The 21309-nt window shown below is 40.5% G+C and overlaps 1 protein-coding gene across 1 annotated transcript in view; it reads left to right on the top strand.

Moving 5' to 3' along the window:
* ACER3 (alkaline ceramidase 3) overlaps window positions 1-21309 on the top strand; it is a 59176-nt gene that overhangs the window by 24988 nt on the left and 12879 nt on the right. Inside the window, exons 3-6 of the mRNA XM_075115063.1 lie at window positions 5670-5722; window positions 10095-10147; window positions 12285-12366; window positions 13518-13553. Coding sequence (XP_074971164.1) covers window positions 5670-5722; window positions 10095-10147; window positions 12285-12366; window positions 13518-13553 — 224 coding nt within the window. The remainder of the gene's footprint in view (window positions 1-5669; window positions 5723-10094; window positions 10148-12284; window positions 12367-13517; window positions 13554-21309) is intronic.

Raw genomic sequence — 21309 nt, forward strand, 5'->3', positions numbered from 1 at the left:
GGCTAGTAGTGTCTGAGGGTTGTTTTGTTGAAGCAGAAATTCTGTAACAATTCTGCTACGGAGATGGGGGTGGAAAGGAGGGCACTGAGTTAGTTTTAACAACTTTGAGTCATTACTGAGTTTTTACAAGATGCTAAAAGACAGCTGTCAAAGCGGACATGAAAATTAAATCTGTTAGCATTTGAGAACATAAGACGTGTTGTTTCAAGACGTTATTTTGATCCAAATCAGCTGTTTCTTTTGGATGCTTCCAGACATTTAGCTGATTGTCAGTTCCTTTGTGTTTTACCATGCCGTGTTCAACGCTTCATTTTATACCTCACAATTTCTGTTGTTGACATTTATTTCCTCTTTGAACCAAATGCATTTTGAATTAGGGAGGCTCTGTTCACTTCACATACATGCTAAGATCCAAAGTTGGCAGGACAAGAAGGGGGATTTCTAAATAACTTTAAATAAATGCCTTGTTCATGGTGCTGAGCCTGAGTTGCACTTTTCAGCAAGTTCTTTGAGATACAGCACATTGTTCTCAGCCCTTATTTCTGCTGCCTTTCAGCTCAAAGGACATGTTGTCAACGGACTCAGTAGGAACTGGATACAATTTTTAAGCTTTAGGGAACTATTTAATCAACCTATAAATCGTGAAGAATAATCTTGAACAATTACTTTAGCATGCTGCATCTCATGAAATAGGTGGAACAAATGTCAGATTGTCACTACCTCAAAGAATAAGCAGTTGGTTTTGGAAGGTTCCTTATGATGCTGTGGTTTTATTGTATCAGGTTCTACCGTATGTCATTTCCTCATGTGTCCTGGGAAGCTATGATTCCCAAATGGTTTGTATTCTAGAAGGGTCTCTAAAAAAAATACATAGGGGTCTTTTCCAACCTTAACGATTCTATGATTCTATGATATTAGGGGGAAAAAAAAAAAAGAATGTAACTGTTCTGGACCTGAGAAGATAGAGAAAGCAGTCAGTGGAGTTACAAACTTTATTAGATGCTTTACTTGAAATTTGGAAGGATTGTTCTGTTTTGTATTTCTTTGGCCTGTTTAATAGGGCTCAGTCATTCAAGCTGCACCAAAGTGGAGGGAAAAAAGGATGCAAAAGGTTTTCTGTTAGACGTAGCCGTAGGAGCTCATAAACACCTGGCTAAACTTCATTTCCAGTGAAAATATGTATCTGCGAAATAGTTGTTAGAAGCCCTTCGGTCAAAGTTAATTCTCTTATTCTTACCTAACAACCGTAGAGAAGGTGCTTAGGCCATGTCATCGTTAGTAAATCGAATGTGCTGGGGAACATACCTGAGTGCTGAAGCCAAGCAGTGTGGAACAGCCTGTGTCTGTCTTTGCCTCCAAAACAAGGTGACCACATACAAATCCCCTGCTGGGCCCGGGCCCTGGACTCTTCTGGCTGCTGGGCCGTGCCTGGGAGCTGCTCAGGGAAAGTGGTAGCTGGAACAGGCCAGGCTCACGCTGCGACTGTTCTAATAATTCACTAGCACAGGCGGTTGCATTATAGTGCCTGGGAACAGTCCCAGCCATGCTCGAGTTTACTTGTAGAGCTGCACCCTTGGAGGAACCAAGGACTCTCCTGTGTCTTATGCTGTGGAGGGTAACTATTACAAAACAAAATAAATCCAATAAAAATTGTTAATTTAATTCTACTCTTTCATCTTGTTTCATTTTTGACTGGTCATGATGCAGTATGTTGTTGTTTACTTTCAGTTCAGTACTGCCATTGTAGGAAACTGTAGGTGGAATTCAGCTCCAGATTCAAACACCTAAACATGTGTGTCTACCTGTGCAGAGGGCTCTGTCTCCCCTTGCAGTCAGTAAGCCTAGAGAATCATTTGGCTCGTCATAAAATATCCCCTTATATTTGGCCAGTTGCATTCTTTATGATGCCATTCTCTTCAGTGGAAGCTTTGACACGTAGTTCATGTGTGGATACCTAAATAAAGGCATTTGCATCTGGAGCATCCTTCCTTCAGAATGTTTTCATTCAGTGCCTGTACAGGTTAAATTCAAACCACATCTATGAAATCCTAATAAACTGCTTTTTCTGTAAAGGCTTTAGGCTTATGGAAAGAATTTTGAATGCTGATGGATAGTCTTACATCGACATGAATTATCACTGATGATGTGACACATCTGATTCTTCCTAAAAGCTATTGAAAAACTTGTAGGGGATATTTGTGTCCCTCTGGGGTTCAAATCCTGAGATTTTTATATGGTTCATCTATGAAGTTGGATCTCGTGTATAATGTCAGATTATTTCTAGCATGGATATTCTCTTTGGCAGTGTGGGAGCACAGTGAAATAACTGTGCGTGAGTAAAGTTGGCAGATGCATTGCCTTTACATCATCACTAACACAGCTGTTCTATCAGCTGGCAGGAACCACACATTGTGTTTGCTGCAGGACAAAAAAAAAGGCCGTGTTAGTCTACATAGAGCAGCTAACCTGACTTTGCATATCTGGTCTCTTTAAGTGCTATTCTGATCTCATAATATTGTGACCTAATGCGTATTCTGTGCTTAATACATAATGTTATATATATACCCTGAAACTTGAGAGGTTCATTGATGTAACCCCTGCTTTCAAGATAAGGAGTAAATCTATTGCTCAGTTTGCAGTGGCTCTATGGGAAAGTCGCTTCTGTTGAAAATCAGTGTAATTGCAGTGATTATGTTCACTCATATTTTGAAAAATACAAAGCTGGTAGAACATGTCATTGCAGTGATGGCTTTTGTGAAATAAGCATTCCTTAGAAACGTCTTGATCCTGAAGTTGTGTGATGAGAAGGATATCTAAGGTAGCTGCATTCCTGTAGAATTGCAGGTAGAAGCTACATGTGAAGACATTTGAGCTTAAGTATTAGCCCACTATTTACTGGAGACAAATACATGTCAAGCCCCATGTAAGTTTACAAGTTAGACTCTGTGTGACAGAAAGGTAGCATGCTCTGGGCATAGCAGAGGAAATAAAGATTTCCTTGCAATCCTTGGCATGCGATAGGTGCTTCCTCTTTTTATTTTGGAGTGTTTTCAGCACCAGGCGCTAACCCTGCGTTAAGCCATGAGACAGTATCTCCAAGTAGCCCAGCCCTGGGCCCAGTGAGCGCAGTATTAGATACTAGTTCCCTTCTGCTAAAGTTTACCAGTTTATATAGTGACGTTAGTGAAGCAGAGGTTGACATATGCTTCAGCTGCTGCAGTTCAGTTCATCTCTTAATGCAGTTTCCTTCTTCCTTTTTGAACAGATTCCTGAAGCTATTTGCACAGTTCTGTGTTAAGATAAAACATATGCCAAAGGTAGCAAATGAGAAACTTGGTTCTTAGCTCATTCGATGTCTAGATGTGAAACATTTTAAAGTTATCCCTCTGCAGTGTAAAACATAGCTTTTTAAGTTATCCTTCTGCAATAAGCTGGTATAAATAGGATACGTGAAGAATCATAGGTTTATTCTTCGGTCTTCATTTAAACTATCTCTTCAAAAAGATGCTGTTGTGCATGGTTACCGTGGTAGTGTTTGCTGAAACGTCATCTGTGCAGTCGTGAGAGGAAAAGTGTCATCTGACGAATAATCTAGTCATACAATTTCTATAATCACGTAACATCTGGGGTTTCATGCTGAATGTACTTAAATACCAGACATGACTGTGCTCATGAGCTCTGTCAAGACTGCAGCAAGCAGAGCTACAGCCATTTTCAGCAGCGGATTTTATTTTAGGAGGGACCATCTGATGAGTCCCTGCAAACTTTTCTTGTTTCAGATAACTATTTAATTGCTGCACAGTATAGCTCAAGCATATTTCTCCAATGCATAGTAAAATGTCATGATCAAAGAAACTCCAAGTGTGATCATTACACAGAAGCAAGAGTGTTGTTATTTTTAGAAATCAGTTGTAGTTGTGGGATTAATGACCTGAAACACTAATATCTGCAGCATTCTTGATTTTTTTTTTGCAAAGATTGGAAGGGAAAAATAATCTAGAAATGACTGCTTCTAATCCTGTAGGAGGAAGGGGAGGAGTTCAGTAGCTGATTGTTGAGATTTATTAACCCCAATAACATTACAAAGAAAACCAACAACAACAACACCACAAAACCTTCCCAACAGCATATTTTTTTAATTTAAAATCATTTGAAATTTCTTATGCAATGATTTTGCCCATATTTGAAAATTACACTTATTACAAATTATAAGAGTTTGTATCATGGAGATACTGAAATCACTCTGACAGCCAGGATAATGGATGCTACTGTTTTAATGATGATGTTAATTTTTTTTTCTTTTGAATGAACAGTGGCTGTAATATATTCTGTATAAGTAGAAAAATGGCTATGAGAATTTCTCATTAAAACCTCAATGAAGGTGAAAAACAGTTGTTGCGTATCCTTTGGAAAGAATTTTCAGAAGCAAAACAATTTAATTGAAACGCACAGAAGTGCATATGGTGCTTTATGTTCTGGTAGACAGCCATCATTAATTTTCCCAGAGAATTAATGACATTGAAGTATTTGGCAATACTTTTTTAAATGTTAGCTGTATTACAGTTTTATGTTTCAGTGAAGTTACGTGCTTAGGTATTTCATTGAGTATGTGTAATAATCAGATTTGTAGTCTAATAGCATCTAAGAAACATCTCCAGGCGTGTCTGTCAACTGTCTTGGGAATCCTTTATGAAATGCACAGTTTGTTAGATAAAGGTCTGTTTATGCATCAGTGAAATCTAGCTGTTGCATGTAGAGAAGGTTATGCTCGTGCAGCAAAGCACAGCAGCACTACCCAGTGATCCAGGCTTGAGTGCAAATTACTTGGCTTTCTCTGAAACCAGAGATAACATTTCAAAGTAATGAATGATACAATAAATACTCTGCCAGCTTTGCTCTAAACAATGAAATCTAACTTCCAGGAAGCATTGTCCTTGTCTAACTGAAAAAGCTGTGTATAGGCAAAGTATCTATCTCATAAATTAACTTCAGAAGTAAATTCGGAGTTTAAAAATCAAGTATTTCAAATAAATAAAAATCATTATGTAGAAGGATGCGCTTCTAAGAAGAAGGCTCAAAAATGGTGATCTCGTTTCACAAAACGAATCCGTACTGCATGGGTTTTGTTTGTTTACCCCGAATCTGTAGGTCTGACTTCTAGCAGCAATTAATTTCTGCTTCTAGAGCTGACAAAAAGCTCCTTGTAAAATTTACTTTTTAAAACTGGACAATAAGCAGAAATATCACAGGCTTTCAGGAGTCATAGCGGTTGAATGATGCTTTGCGGCAAAGTAGGATTGAGACAGACAAATCTTAATGTACTTAAAAAAAAGATAAATAGAATGATACTGCTCCATTCATTTTGGGTTCCCTCCACTCCTAGTACACCAGTTCATGGGAGACAGTATTGAGAGGAAGGAAAGAAAACACCTACCCCTTGCCTGCCCCCCACTCCCCCTCCATTCCCCCCCAAAAAATAAAAAATTCAAGGACATCACTGGTGACTAAAGTATGAAGCAGAAGGCTGTGGAAAACTGGGATTTTGCCCCTGAAATGGGATGCTGATGTTCTAATTTTTTTTTCCAGTAGAGTTAATGCATTTAAGTTGATGTACCTGAGAGTTTTACATGTAGATCCTTATGCTAACCGTAGTTTTGATTTGTTTTCAGCTGTGGGATTGGGATCTTGGTGCTTCCACATGACCCTGAAGTATGAAATGCAGGTGAGTATTGATAAGTAGCTGTGAATCATTTGTTGTGTGTATCTCACTATACAGTCATATTGCTGTTTCTTGACTAGGTGAAACTTGTATAACGTGAGTTAATCTACCTTAAGTACCATTATACGTGACTCCTGCACTCAACAAAAGAGTAGGGCAGGTCTTGTTTTGTTAGATATTTTCCACCAATAGCTATACAGGAGCATGTACTTCCATCTAAAGTGAGAGCTCTGATCAATTGCTTACATTGGTAGAAGACACTTCAACCTTTGGAAAATCATACTATCTTTTTTACTCAAGTTGTTATTTCAAAATTCCTACAGCTTTGGCTCAAAAGCAAGCAGTACAGACCAGAGTTACTGTTATTTATTGGATCCTTTTTTCATCTTAATGTTTTCCGTTATGTTCTCTATTTATCTAGATGTACCTGTAGGATTAATACTGAAGTCCGTGTTTTCTGAGTAGTAATAGTTGAGTCTTCCTCTCTCTTATTCTCAAGTAGAAGGCATTCAGTAATAAATCACTCGGCAAAAGGATTTGGTCCTGGTATTTCCCGTTCTCTAAAGGGAGACGAGGAGTCTTGTCCTTTTTTAGGTTTGAGAAGGTTAAAGGTTAAAGTCAGGTTGTAGTGGGATTCAGTTCAAAATTAAGAAACCTCCATTTTAAGTGTGTGCTGGAAGTCCGTGCTCCTGCCGTACTCAGTGCAAATAGTTAAGACAGTGGAGGTTAAAGAGCAGGCCAGCTGACTGTTCTCCAGACTCCATTGGCAGTCTTAACCTGGATAATATTCGTTTGTCTGAATATAGGTGTTTAGTGTCATTTTAGACCCCGTGAGTGTTCTGTCTGGCCTCCAGCTGCCATCCCACAAAGGTGCAGGTGTCTCAGACCCCCCCTCACATTGGCCAGTCTTGGGTGGGCATATTGGAGGTGGCGGAGCATCTCAGATGGCATTGGGCGCCTATGCCGTGGCAGCTGAATTGAGTTCTGGATTTCTGCTGATCATAATGGGACCCGAGACACTGCATATGTGGACACCAAAAACTGGGTGTCTTAAGCATGGACTGAATTACATTCTGTAGTGATGTTTGCCTCCATAATGCTGCATTTTATCTCTCTGGTGCATGCTGGAGACTGTCAGCCTCCATGGAGCATACTGCTGCCACCATGTAAGAATATTTTCTGCTTTTCTTGGCATGAAAAAGGTGGTTTTTAGATCTGTTTCGCCACTCCCTCCCAAACAGGGGCGTGACTTACCTATATTCTCTTCAGTGGTGAAACTGCCTTGAATTTCCACCTTTTAATTTCTCTTCCCTCAGCTATGTGTTCCTAACCCTGCCAGTGTTTTGAATCCTCTTCCTTACACTGATGCAGAGGTGAGCAAGGCCACCCTGAAACCCAGATCATTAAAATGATTCAGGCTTAAAACATTCTTATGTGGGTTTGGTTGGGGTTTTTTGGGGTGTGTGTAAAGGCTATTTTAATCCAATTCACTTTGATGCTACTTACCGTGTAGTTCTGGTGTTGCATCAGGACAACTAAGGGGCCTACGACCTGTGCAGAGGGTGGGCAGAAGCAGCTGAGAGGGGAGCAGGAATGTCTTGCATCACCCTTCCCGCTGGTGTAAAAGGCTTTGTGCGAGACACACAAACTACAATTATTATTTTGGCAGCCAAGGGAAATCCACAAGTGGCCCATAATTAACTCTGATCGCTAGCTCACGAATCACCATAGGGGAAACATTTTAACCAGTAAATAATCTTTTCTTGTTCACTTTATCTCTTGTTATGATTAACAGTCAGCATTGGTAGCTGTTTGAAGAGATTTTATTTTTACATTTGTTTTTCAGTCTTAATACTGTAAATGGTCAATTCAGTCCACTTAATTAAGAGAAATGTGAAAGCTTCTGTTCTTGAAAGCAGTTACTTTGAATACTTCTGAAGTGATTCCCATAAAAATAAGAGAAAAAGAGAGGTAATGTGCTTGATTGTGCGTTCCTCAAGAATCCAAAATGCTTATTTAACCAGCGAAATCAGCTCACTGAGTTTCCTTCTATCCATGTTTCTTCATTGTTCAGACGTGTTCAGTCATGCTGTTGACAGTATTTCTGAAAGTGTTAATTCTTTTGGATACAGAAGCTTGTTGTGTTCTGCAAGCAAATTCTAACTAGGATCTTTTGAGAGGCTCTTTGATGTTACCGTTATGTCACTGAGACGCGGCCGGCATATGAACTTCAGAGTGTAGCAGCTGTCCAAGTTTGAAAAATTTTGCTATATTGTATTTCTTACTCTACCCTCTTCCTGCCTTTTTCTTTTATGAGGCCTTAAGTGACTTATGCTCTTAAAGAGCTGCATGAATTGAGGGTGCCAGAGCAGGGGCACAGGCTGCCCAGAGAGGCTGTGGGGTCCCTTCCCTGGAGACATTCACCGCCCGCCTGGACGCGGCCCTGTGCCCCTGCTCTGGGTGTGCCTGCTCACGCAGGGGGTGGGACGGGGTAAGCTCCAGAGGGCCCTTCCAACCCCACCAGCCTGGGATTCTGTGAATTAATCCTGCAGCTAATTCCTTCAGACTTGGTAAAGAATATCACTGAAGTTATAAATAATAACTATTAGTATAAAGCTGAATTCAGCTCTTCTTTTTTCCCCTCTAAGTTATCACAGCAAAGGTAACGTGACGGCAAGGTGCCACCTAACGCGCCTGTTGGGTTCAGCTACCGGCTCTGATACATTCCTGATACTTTCTTTGTGCTACCTATTGCCGTCCCTGACCCTATAATGCACAGGTTCAGGGATTTAAACCTTTTTCTGCAAGGTTAGCAGTGTGCTGAATCAGCTATTGAAACTGGCTCACCGTGGGTCAGCCGAGCGTGACTGCCTCGCTCGAGGGAAGCCGCAGGAGCGTGGGTGAAGCAGCAAGACCTGCCCTTTCAGTGGCAGCTCGTTGGTAGGTCTGTTTAGCAGTATTGTGAAATATTTCCTGAAGTTTCTGTGACCAAAACCACAAAAAGCTAATAGTTCACACTCAGGATAATATATCTTTCTCCTTTAAAAAACTAGATCACTTTTTTCCCCAATACAAAAATCTCAAAACTAAAAGTTTTTGCCTGTGCAGTTAGAGAAATTCTCCCAAACCAAGCAGAATCAGGCAGGCTTAATAAAAGGTTGTGTGTAAGCTGCTGTTGCTCTTAATGTGTCTCATTATTCAGAAAAACATCATTGTGAGCTTATTAAGTAACCTGTACCAGTAGGAAGAAGGTAATTTCTGTACAGGTATGGCCATTAACAGCTTTTAGAGCGATGGTGGAAAGAGATCAAAATCTTGTTTGCATCCAGTTCTTGGTTTTTTTTTTAGGAAAGTGTCAAACCTGGTGGAACAATTCTAAGATACCTAACTATTAACTTTTATTAACATATTAGAAATCAGAGGCAGTGGATCTTCACTGATCCATTTGTATGTTTTTACATTTTCATGGTTTTTAGTCCTTCATGAGAAAAGGTAAGTTTAACTGTGTATTTATGAGCAGAAATTTGTTAATGTCCTTTGAGAAACATTTTAGAAGAAAAAATAATGCTATGATTTTTTTTTTTTTGCTTCTAATGACAAATAGCAATTTTGAGCGTACCTGTTCTTGAGAAACCACCTCTTGTGGTGATTATTTTAAATCCATCTCCTTTAAGGTGGCAAATTCCTGGAGAAATAATGTTTTATAAAAGTTTTGTAACAATTACAGAAGACCGTAACACACTGGTCTTCTCCCAAAGTGTAAAAATCATTTAAGACAATAAAACATTATATGGCAGTCAGAATTTGGGGAAAAAAAAAACCCCAAGAACCCCACAACAACCAACTAACCAAATAAACGCCCTTTCTCTGAATTAAAACAACGTAAGAAATTTCCAGAATTAGGAGGTAAACACGCAAGCACATTGCAAGGTACTTCCTAATGGGCAAAATTTCTATTTTATGTTATAGAAAAAAAATGATTCAGTTTCTCTGTGAAGTTTATACAGAAGTACAATGCTGCTGGCTGCCTTGAGCAGGCTGTAACTGGGGTGGCCTTATTCCATCTGGCTTTACAAAACTAATTCATATAAATGTTTCAAGAGGTATGAACGGGGGAAGCGGCATGAGTCTTTGAAGGTGTGGGCTTTTTATGAAACATAATATTCAAAAGATTCAAAGTAATAACCTTATTAATGCGGCAAGCGTTCAGTAGTTGAGTAGGATTTGACACTGTTGCGTACTGAAGTACAGTCAGGAAAGTAGATATCCAAATGACTTAAACTCCTGTTTTCTTAAGACTTCTCTCCTTAATTAACTTACACGAGTGTGTGAGTTAAAAGTAGTTTTCATGTTTTGATGTCTCTGCTTTTTGTAGCTGTTGGATGAACTGCCAATGATATACAGTTGTTGTGTGTTTGTCTACTGCCTGTAAGTATTTGTTAAATGTTCTTTTTCTGAATATTTACGAAATATTAACTTTTGAAATGTAGAATCTGTGAATCCCGATCTAGCGTATAGCGAGGCTGACACTGAAGCTTCTACTGATCTCCGTTTTGCTAGCAGCACAGCATTATGACTTGGCCATTAGAGCACCAGGCTGGCTTTAGTCCTAGTTTTTGCTAATTTAGAGATGTTTTACCAGTTTTTGTTTAGCAGGAAAAAAACCCCACCTCTTGTAAAAGACACTGTAGTATACAACCAGAGCTCAGTGTTACTTGGTATGTAAACAGCAGATGTAATAAAATCAACTTCAGTAACACCTTCAAAATCATCAATATTGTAATTTATTTGAACTGTACTTCTCTGCTGTAGTCTGACTCCAAATACAAATTTCAGATTTCTGGTTAAACCTGCTTTCCACTCCATCTAGAAAAGTAAAGAAAAAAGGTTTTATGAAGAGTTGAGTGCGTATTTTGTAGAGAGTGTCTTGGCATTAAGCTGTCATGCATGTTCCATGCCAGGTTGTTTTCTCCCACTTAATTTTGGGAGCAGTGTAGCATTCGGCGACTGTAAAGGTACCGTAAGTTGTGTTTTTCTTGCCTGTTGCTGCAAGGCCTGGATTTAACATGATTTCTTCTGTCACTTGGAAAATCCAAACGATAAATCAACCTGTTGCAGACAAAAAGACCAAAAGCAAAAAGACAAATTTTTTTTTTACGTATCAAATATTCAGCCATTGAAAACTGGAATAGCTTCGGTGAAGATTATTGGGAGTTTGCAATGGAGGTGGGATGCTCTAGGACTAAACCCACATCTGTGGAAATTATGATGGAATTGTGTGTGAGTCATGCATTAGGGTGATTTGTGCAAACTCGGGTTCAGAATCATAATGCCTCGGTTAGAGCGCTACAGTGGGAATATTTCCACTATCTCCTTGAAACTGCATTTGCATTTCTTTTGTCTGATTTGAATGCCATTGGGGAAAAGGATGGGAAGTGGCTATAAAAATCTGTTTGCAAAAATAATCATGCTTATTATGTGCAATGGTTACTCTATTATCTTCAAAAGCACTGGAAGTCTGTTACTGCGTTTATGGCTCTAATAAGATTCCATGTATGTATGTATGTTTGGTAGGAATTAAAATGTTCTGAAGAATGAGCTAATGTTCAGTTTAGGAGGCCTTTAATAATCGTTTTGGTTTTCTTCAAGGTAGGTTGTTCCGCACAGGACATTCCCTTATACATCATTCAGTCCTACTGACTCTCAAGCTGTGCAATTACTTTGGCAAGGCATTTTGCAACGTAGCACATTGTGCTGGCTTGTAGATTCCTCCCTCCCCCCAGATATTCCTATACGTTTTTTCTTTGTCTCCCTTTATTCATCCACGATGGTGTCTGTTTCCAAAAGTTTAACAACACATAAACTAGGCAGATGTAAGGAGTTATATGGCCAATGTTTTTGGACCTTTTTTCGGATGTAGATATGGTCTGGGATGTGGGTGTATAACTCCATTACAACTGTGACTGGAGTGTAGTTTAGAGGTGGTGAAGCTATATTTTAATTAGTTGTTTTACGTACTAGGAGTCATTAGCTGTTTTCACCTTCCACTTCTACCAGTACTCAGGCCAGCAAATTTACTGTGCTGTGACTGTCGTAGAGCCATAAACAATCTGCATTTTAACAGATCTCTGGAGTTCGCTGTTTTGTAAGGCAGTCCCTTTCCCCTGCTGCCTTTAGCTCACAGATGTAATGGGTTTTTGGCAGCTGTATTGCATTTTAAACTCATTTCTAATTTGCTATCCATTATCACCCCTTAAGAACCTTCTGAAAACACTTCTACTTTCCAAACTCTTTCCACTAAGTTATTTTTTGTAGATGCATGAGCTTATTGAGGTGTTTTGCACTAGATTTTTTTTCAAAAAAACCCCACATTTATTGGTAAAAGTGTGATTTCTTTTTTTTAGTGTTAAAATGACACATCTTTATTGGAGGACCTACAGTTTCTTGAAGGGCCTAAGGCTCATTTGCATCAATTTTCTCAAATTTTGTGATAATATGCCTTGAAACTGTGTTCTTTATATGGTAAGTGATGAATGTTCTCACTCTCCTGTATGTTCCATTCCAGATATGAATGTTTCAAGTACAAGAACACGGTCAATTATCCACTGCTTTTCTTGTTAATAACATACAGCTTCGTCGTCAGCATAGTAAGTACCTTTTTCTAATACGGTATTTTCACCTGTAGGTTGACAGTTTTCCTGCAGTGAAGGAACGTTATACGGGCAGTGCTGAATCTCTCTCACTTCCAGTCAAGAAGGACAAATTATTCTTTTGTTGGGAAAATTATGTGCTGGCCAGAGAAATCTTCTCTTTCTACCTAATCTTTCTACCTAAACCGCTGTATAGAATACATGAAGAAGAAAAGCGGTAATCCAGTTGCTAGAATAGGAGTGTGAGAAAAACAGCCGCTGTTGACTTGTTATGAGACCTTGGACAAGCTGTATTCCTCATCTTCCCTCATTTGAATTTATCTGCAGAAATGAGAATAATCATGTTCAACAGACTGCAAAAAGTGAACTGTGATACATAGTCCAGGATATTGGCTGGTGTTTTAAAACAACAGCCAGAATAAGAAAGGAACTCAGCTGTTACTGTTAAAATTCCTCTAAGTTTTTTGTCATGGCTAACTTGATTCCCTTCCTCAGTGCCGTGTGCCCCCTTTACAAATAAGATTAGTCTTGTGCAGGCTGTCAACCACAGATGGAATCTCCATCATTATTTTTATTGATAACCATTTCTTAAAAAGAAGTGCTATGGGTCACCTTCTGCCTTCAAAATACTTGCCGGTTCTCTCCTATGCATCCCAAAATCTTGTTAGCCTCATGCCATGTTATGCCTAAGGCCTGGTGCCCTTCTCTCTTCAAAAGAAGAAATTAAATGAACTGCATGAACAATAGGAAGAACCACTAGCTTTTCGTAAAATGAGTTGAAATGTTAAAGCATTGTCAAAAAACATTAATAATAGCAAATCAAAGCAGAGGACGTTTTCTTCTTGCAGTGCGTATCGAGAATGTGTCTGGTAATTTCTGCATCCTATTATTTTTCTGTGTTGCAACTCTCTTAAATGAGGAGATTTTAGATGTTAATGCCTCTATTTGTGCTTCTTAATTTAAAATAATTCCACAGTTAAAACCTCAGGTTTTGCCAGAGGAAACTTCAGATGTTTAATCAACTTTAATGGTGCATGGACAGGCACTTGTGTCTTGATTGTAACGGAACAAGTCTTGGCAATATTTAGATGAAGAATGTTACGATTGTTCTCTGTTGCATATTATTTCTCTTTTTTTAATCTTTCCAGATTTACTTAAATTTGAAGGAGCCCGTATTCCATCAGGTAAATCTTGCTCTGTTGGAGAAGCTAATCTCGTTTTTAAACTGTGCTGTTTTAGTAGAACATTCTGCAGGATTTTGTAGCTGGTGGGAAAATGGAAGGCAAGCACAATTTGCCTTTTACTTTTTCTTTAGGCAGTACTGCTGCCTGTCATGTTACCATCCTAAAACTTGGTGACCTGAAAAACTACAGTAGTTTAATGCGTGTTGTGTTTTAGCACCATAATAATATTTTATGTGGGTTTTGTTTTTTTGTTGTTGTTTTTCGTTTTAATCAGTGGCAAGCGTAACAAGGTGACCCTTCCCATGGGCTAAGGTGTGTGTGAGAGGGAGGGCTTAATGAGTCCTTGTCTGCTTCTTTCCATTAGCAGCTGCTGTGAAACTGTGACCTGACTTTCTAACATGGCTTGGGTCACTTAGCACCACGTTCTTCTCTCCATTTTAACATATAAGTTTAACTACTCAGTTTTACTTTGTGCAAATTCAAGCTGAATTTAAACACAGAATGTCTTCTAGGGTTATGTAGCAGAGTTGTTATGGTCTTACAGGCTTACTGGCACGTTTGGTACAGATTCCTTTTGTGGCAGCCCAAGAGTGTTAATATTCATCCACTGCTTGTGGGGACTGGACTTGTATCACTTGCCTCTTCACAAGACATGCTCATTTATGTATGCCAAGAGTAGTTTTCCCTTATGATTTTTTGATTAGGGATAACAGCTGAAAAATTGCCAAGCAAAAGTACTGAGCTCTTTGCAGGACAGAGCTTTTAAGCCTTAATTTCTGAAATTGGTAGTGCTATCGCTTGTCAAAACGTGCCTGCTGCATCAGCGGTTTTACAAATGATACGTGATTCCTGTTGGTGGATTAGTGAAGCACTGATGAATACAATTCCCAGCTGCTCCAAATAATCTCTCCTAGAAACATGAATTGTTACTCTACTTATCGATAAAGAGTAACTTGCAGGGCTTTTTTATGATAATGTTAATGAAATCCTTTCTTTTTTTTCCCTTTACTTACATTTCCTGCAGGGGGGTGAAAGCGGCAATTTCTGATGCTTTTACTGAGCTGGTTATAACTGGTTTTGAATGAAGTGACTCAAAGTAATTTTGTTAACAACAGTGGCAGAATTTAGTACGTATATTGGACTTTTATTTCTTTAATCAGTTATCTATTCGGCCTATATTTATTATAATAAAAACCATCACAGCCCCACTATATTTGAGTTTGATGCATTGGCATAGGTATTGTTCCATGTCATAAATACTAAGACGATAGATATTATGACTTGTCCGGAAAGAGGGAAATAAGGAAACTTTTAAAGGTCTGGGGCAACAGTTTATTTTTTGCATCTGGTTTCTGTTAGGTTCAAAATACGAATTCCCTGTTACAATTTATACATGGGGAATCAATGTAGAAAAGATTTAAGCCCATAAAAGTGCTGGACTTCTTACAACAACTCTTTCCAAATTTATTTTTGTGGAGAACATATAGTTATGGCCAAATTCCAAATATTCAAGTACTACGCTCATTTTTTTCAAAATCTTTGCCAAATATGTTGTAAATCGAGAGGAAACGTTTCTCTGACTGCACGGCTAAGCACCGTTATTTTCTTAACACTTGTCCTTTATTTTAAAGTGCACCAAAAAAACCAACAGTATTTTCCAACTGAACGGGTCACATAGGCTTGAAGTAAAGTTAAATATGTTTGTGCAATCATAGTTTAAATCACAGTTTCGGTCCCTAACTGTATTGGAAAGCAGCGTCAGGACATAAAGCAGCATTTCATTCCTCTAGGTATTTGTCTATAATCATCATCATTTGTCAGCCTTGCAAAAAGGGGAATAACTACATAGACAGCTTTATATTGTTCATTGTTTCAGCGGTTTTTGGTTTGGTTCCTCCCCCCCGAAAGGAGAGCAGTAAGAATGGAAAAGGATCCTATTATATTTAGTCACCAGGATCCAAGCCTCATTTTTCAGTGAATTACTTTCTACTTTCCTTCCCAACTTAGGCTCATAAATTGCTTACTGCCAGCAGGGCATGAAGGGGATTTCAGGCTGTTATTCATGGCACAGTGGCAACAGAGACCAACTTCTTTTTCTCCATGCACATATTGCAGATCTTTAAGGGTCTTAGTGCCCTAACCATAGGAGGGATGAGATGCATGTTTTGGTCAGTTGGAGGCTGCACATTATTAGAAGGAAAAAACCACTTCCCTGCCTAACAACTGATGGGGTATTTTCTTGCAGCTTCATCAATTAAATGAAAGATAGCAGTGGCCTTTACAAGCATGTATTGTCTTGTTTATGTCAAATTCTCTCAGGCTAGAGCACTATTATTACCTAATTTCCATGGCACTAAACAACCCTGCATCCCAGTTTCCAAGTTGTTTCTAAGCCAGCATCGCTGTCAAAGAAAACAGCTATGCCTCTCCCCTCTTTCCCATCTGGCACACAAATTTACCCTCTGATGTGAATTTGATTGGGGAACTGAACATGTTAAACCTCTCCTCAGAATTAGTTTTAAGTCAGATTAGTTGCTCATCACTTTTTACCGCGTGTATATGTGTGCTTATACAAGGAACGGGGTAGGGGAGGATTGGCTGCTGGTATGGAGTGATCCATAGACAGACAAATGTAAGACAGCACTGGAAATAGAATCAATTACTATGGCAGTTTAAAAATTTAGACTCTTACAAGTAGCCTTCTTTCTAATACGATATGACCTAGAAAGCTGTCACCTACAAAGCATTGTTTTCCATCCTGATTTGTTTACTTGCTACGTACCATACGCTGGCTATACACCTGCAGCGATCAAAAACCTCAGTCAGCTAGAGGGCCGCGTTATGTGAATAATGAAACAGATCTAAAAACCTGTTTTATTTGCGTAGTCATCTGCTGCAAGAGTTTGAAGCAAATTTTGAGCAAACAAATAATTAAAAGGTAAATAGAAAATTGGATTAAATAGCTGTTTCTTCTACATTAGGAAATGTGATTTAAAAAAAATCTTTTGTATAGACATTCCAGAGGCGGCGTTACGGTGTCCCGTGAGGAACTAAGCAAGCTGGACAAGTAGATCAGTATGAGGATTGCAAGTAGGGTAAGAGAGTGACTAGTGGAAAATAAAGGAGATAATGAAATGCAGTCTCATTCTGGGCTTTCTCGGGATCAGTAGTGGGACTGTTTTTGTTTAACAACCTGTAGCAGGAACTGATGATATTTATGATGATAAAAGTCCAGGAGGAGGAAACGAAGGGGTAACTGGGAGACCTTGAGGGCTAGGGTGACAAATGAGTCAAAATGGAAGAGCACTGGTGGGCAAATACCAACGATGGTTGTTCTAACCTGCACACAGACACCAAAGGCGGGAGGGAGGGAGTGCCTGGATGTGTTTGCTGGTCACAGCATAATGACATGACCAGTGAGTTTTCTGCAACAGTGATAGAAGTAAAATACAAGTATTTGATATACCGGTTAAGGTGGCTTTGGGTAAGAGGGAGAGAGTGAGTGTGGGAGAAAAGGTTATTTCATTTGCCTCAATGAAAAAATTAATAAAATTGTTCTCCACCGGTGATTTAAATATACAAATATAAAGAAGGGAGTGAAATCACTATGAAATGTGTGTGTAGAAGTACATATGAGAGCCTGAAACTGCAGGAAGAATATCTTCTGTCAGGGTACAACCTGTTCAAACTTACAGGACTCCCCATTTTGGGGAGTCTGTGTGGACCCACTCGATGTCCTGCAGCTCTCCAGAGTCCCTCCTGCTTCTACGGCAACAGCTGTAGGCTTGTGGTTTAATATATTGTGCCTTTTAGTGGAACATGTTGTCTTATTTCCTACATGTTCAGGTTGCCAAGCAGTCTGTTAAAAATGACCTTTTCAGGGCATGTCTCCACCACGGGGCTTTTTCTGCTTGGGCATTGTCCTGCTGAAAACCATGTATAAAACTTATTTCAGTGACCTTTCACTCTGTTACACAGCTTGTTTGGGGATGTCTTCCAGAAAGCGTGTACAGCTTTCATTCTGGCTAGTGCTTCTATCTGCACGATAGCTTAGGGAACATGGAAGGATGTTCAGACCCTCCAAAGGATCAGCTTTACAAGTCATCAAAGGGGAAGCTCAGTTTCCTGCTGCAGACAGTGTCCCGGGAGCTCTGGAGAGCTGCTCCGAGCCGTGCAGCAGCAGTGACTTGTGTTGTTTTGCCATCATGTACGTGCATCTAAACAAGACCAAACCAAGTGGATCTGAATTGGTTCATTCAGGAGCTGTCAAGGCAGCATGTAATAATGAACAGCCATAACAATGCTGAGTAACTCGGTGCGTCAGTGTCATCACGGGGGTTGCCCTTCCTTATTCTCTCTGCTCGGATTTATTTTCCAGAAATCCAACAACATGTAGAAGTCCCTTTTCTTTGTTGTAAATTGCAAATACAGTTTCCAACTTCAAGTACTTAGGCTAACTATTTTTTGATAACTGGTTGATTCGTTAATAGATAGGCAGCGGTTGCCAAGAACCCAAAATCTCTCGGTGCAGTTCCCAATGTGTACGCTAATATTTGAGGCTGATAAATTGACTTTATTAACCAAGGATGGGCAAAAAGGCCAGGAGCAGAGGAAACAGAGAAGTGGAAATGACAGGCTACGGCTGCTTTCTGCAGGAGCAGGGTAGATGAAGAACCAGTTTATATGCTCCCCCCAGTGTAGAGTACCAGCCTTGCCTCCGACTTGCGTAAGAAATGAATCTATATGATTCGCTTAACTGCCTCCACATCAAAAATGCTGCCAGACACTGAGCCCTGAACTGCTTACCTCCCATTTGTGAATTAGAAGGATGTTCTTCATATTAGCCTTCTTATCAGGTAATGCACTGTGTATTCATAAGACTTCGGGTTTTTTCCCCATTTCAAAGATACACTTAAAGTAGGTAGATAGCTTCAAAGCTGAAATACACGCAGCTTTACTTGCATCTTAAACAGCAAAGAGGTAACTGTCTAATGATAACAAAAGATAAGATCCTGCTGTTTCCTTTTGTTTCAACTGCAGCGCAAGGGTGTTCTTTGGCTCACAATTTAAAGGCACGGTGAGACCAAATAGCACAAAGCTTGCTTGGGTTTTCATCTGTCACTTAAAGGATGTGTTAGGTAAAGAAGAACAGCAAAGGGAGCTAAAGGGTTTGAAAAAATGGAGTCAAATTGAGTAAGGCAGATTTTTTTTTTTTACTCTTATCCTTCTTTGGGTGGACGGGTGGTACGTAACGAATTTTTGGCATGATGAAAATAATAAATCCATGGGAGGTAAAGGAGTAAAATAAGCACTGCTCCCTGAAGTATAAGCTAAGCTGTGTAGCTCGGTTTATAGGCCTCTTGTAAGAAACAGCTGTAGCGAGACGTGCAGCTACAGTCTCTGCATATCACAGCAACACCTCCTCGACGCTTGCATTCAGCGTGAAGAGGAGGACTGGAGCATGCAGAGCAGAACAGTTTGTTGTTCCAGTCTCTCACAGGCTTTTAAACACGAATGTGTTTTACTGCTAACAACCTGTTTGTGTGGGGGAGCGGAAAAGGCAAGAAATTGAAGTGTCAGCTGTGGGCATATTTTTCTTCAGTCACTGCAAGGTTGTTCTTTATTTTTTTTTCCTTCCTCCATTAAGACTGTCCTCTTCTGTGAGCCATTAAGCAACTCACTAGGAGACACCAAGCCAGAGGCTCTGAAAAGAAAGCTTTTCATAGCTTTTTGCTCTTTCCTGCTTTTAACAGCTGCTGCTGCAAAAAAAGTTAGCATTTTTAGCCTGTGTTTTACCTGGGCTTTGGGCTGCCTATAAGCCATGTTTCTCTAGGCATAGCCTGATGCTGTTTAACGCCTTGTAGAAAGAACCCAAGAGCAAATTGGATAAAAGCTTGAAGGTGGTCACACCCCTAATGAGAATGATAGAAAAGTGTCCTCATGGGTAGGGTTTTCCTGTGTCTGCTGCAGGAGAGCATTTTAGCAACGGAAACTGTAGGAAAGAGGAGATCAGCAAGGAGAGGGCATCAAACTGTGATTTGGGTTCCAGAGGAGCCTTTCTAGGAGTTTCTTGCTCTGTGCCACACCTGTCTCAGAATAAATTACTGGATTTGATTAGGAAAATGAAAAAGGCTCTTTTAAATGAGACTGATGAAGTAAAAGGGCATTTAGCTTTTAAATTTAGTCTGTATTTGTAACATGGTGGGGTCTCTTTAGGCAAGATGTCAGTGATGAAGAATTGTACCCTGAGCCGTCCCCTTTCTACCCGTAGCTTGGGACTGAAAAGCACTTGATACTCAGGCTGTGTTTAGCGGGCTTTGTTGGGGTGTGTTTTTCCCCAATTTAAGTGGTGTACCCCGGCAAGGGGACTGGAATTAGCGAACAGTTTCATATGAAGTACAAGCCAGAACCAATTAGCCTTTCAAATAGTTTTGCTTTGTTTACCTCTGCAGAGCAGAACACACAATAGTAGTAGTTTAGTTACTGAAGTTATTTGATCTCACTCTAAATGCAAATAAAAAGCTGCTATGCTGAGTGACTTTGCGTAGTCAATATTGGAGCTTACTTTTACCTGTTGTCAAACATAAACTTTAAACTCTACTTGAAGGGGGAGGGGGATAATATCAGGCTTGCCTGTGACAAGCTGTGGGGTGACGTGTCAAATTTAGAGGGATGGGGTGCTAGCAAGGGCCCTCAGCCTGCCACTTTGAGATGCGCTGGCTACGCTGCAGCACACAAAGTCTTATGGGGATAAGCCTGGGGCTCCTGAGGTAACAGAAGCCAACAGGGAAACACCTCAAAGGCATTAAGGGGTGTTCCTCTAAGAAGGTGACAGCCCAGCTGAAGTGCCTCTGCACCCGTGCACACAGCATGGGCAACGAATAGGAGGAGTTGGAAGCCACCGTGCTGCTAGAAAGCTATGGCCTAGTTGCCATTACTGAGACTTGGTGGGACAAATCCCGCGACTGGATTGCGGCAATCGATGGCTACAGGCTGTTCAGAGGGGACAGGCGAGGAAGGAGGGGCGGAGACGTCGCCCTCTACATCAAGAAATGGATAGGGCATGAAGGGCTGTCTCTGAGGAATAGCCACGAGCAGGTTGAAAGCTTATGGGTGAGAATCAGAGACTGAGGGAATGAAGGGAACCTTATGGCAGGTGTCTACTACAGGCCCCCGATCAAGGGGAGCCGACTGACAAAGCCTTCTTACTCCAGCTACAGGAGGCATCGTGCTCGCGGGCTCTCGTCCTGCTGGGGGACTTCAACCACCCCGACATCTGATGGAAAAGTAGCACGGCATGCTACGGGCAATCCGGGGGACTCCTGGGATACACTATAACTTCTTAAGCCAGGCCGCAGACGGCCCTACCAGAGGGGATGCGATACTGGACCTGTTGGTCACCAACACAAGTGAGCTAATCAGTGACATCAAGCCTGGCTGCAGTGGTCACGCACTGGTGGTGTTCGCAGTCCCGAGGGATGTGGGTCAGGCAGAGAGCGAAGTCAGGACCCTGGATTTTAGGAAAGCAAACTTCCAGCTCTTCAAGGAGTCAGTCCATCGGGCCCCCTGGGCAACTGCCCTCAGGGACAAGGGAGCAGAATGGGGCTGGCAGGTCTTTAAGGACGCTTTCCATAGAGCACAAGAGCTCTCGATCCCCAGGTATAAGAAATCAGGAAACGAAGGCCAGAGACCAGCATGGCTGAGTTGAGACCTGCTGGTCAAACTGAAGGGCAGAGGAAATGCACAGGCAGCGGAA

The sequence above is a fragment of the Phalacrocorax aristotelis genome, chromosome 1 (genome assembly GCF_949628215.1).
Source record: "Phalacrocorax aristotelis chromosome 1, bGulAri2.1, whole genome shotgun sequence".
In the NCBI taxonomy this organism is placed as follows: Eukaryota; Metazoa; Chordata; class Aves; order Suliformes; family Phalacrocoracidae; genus Phalacrocorax; species Phalacrocorax aristotelis.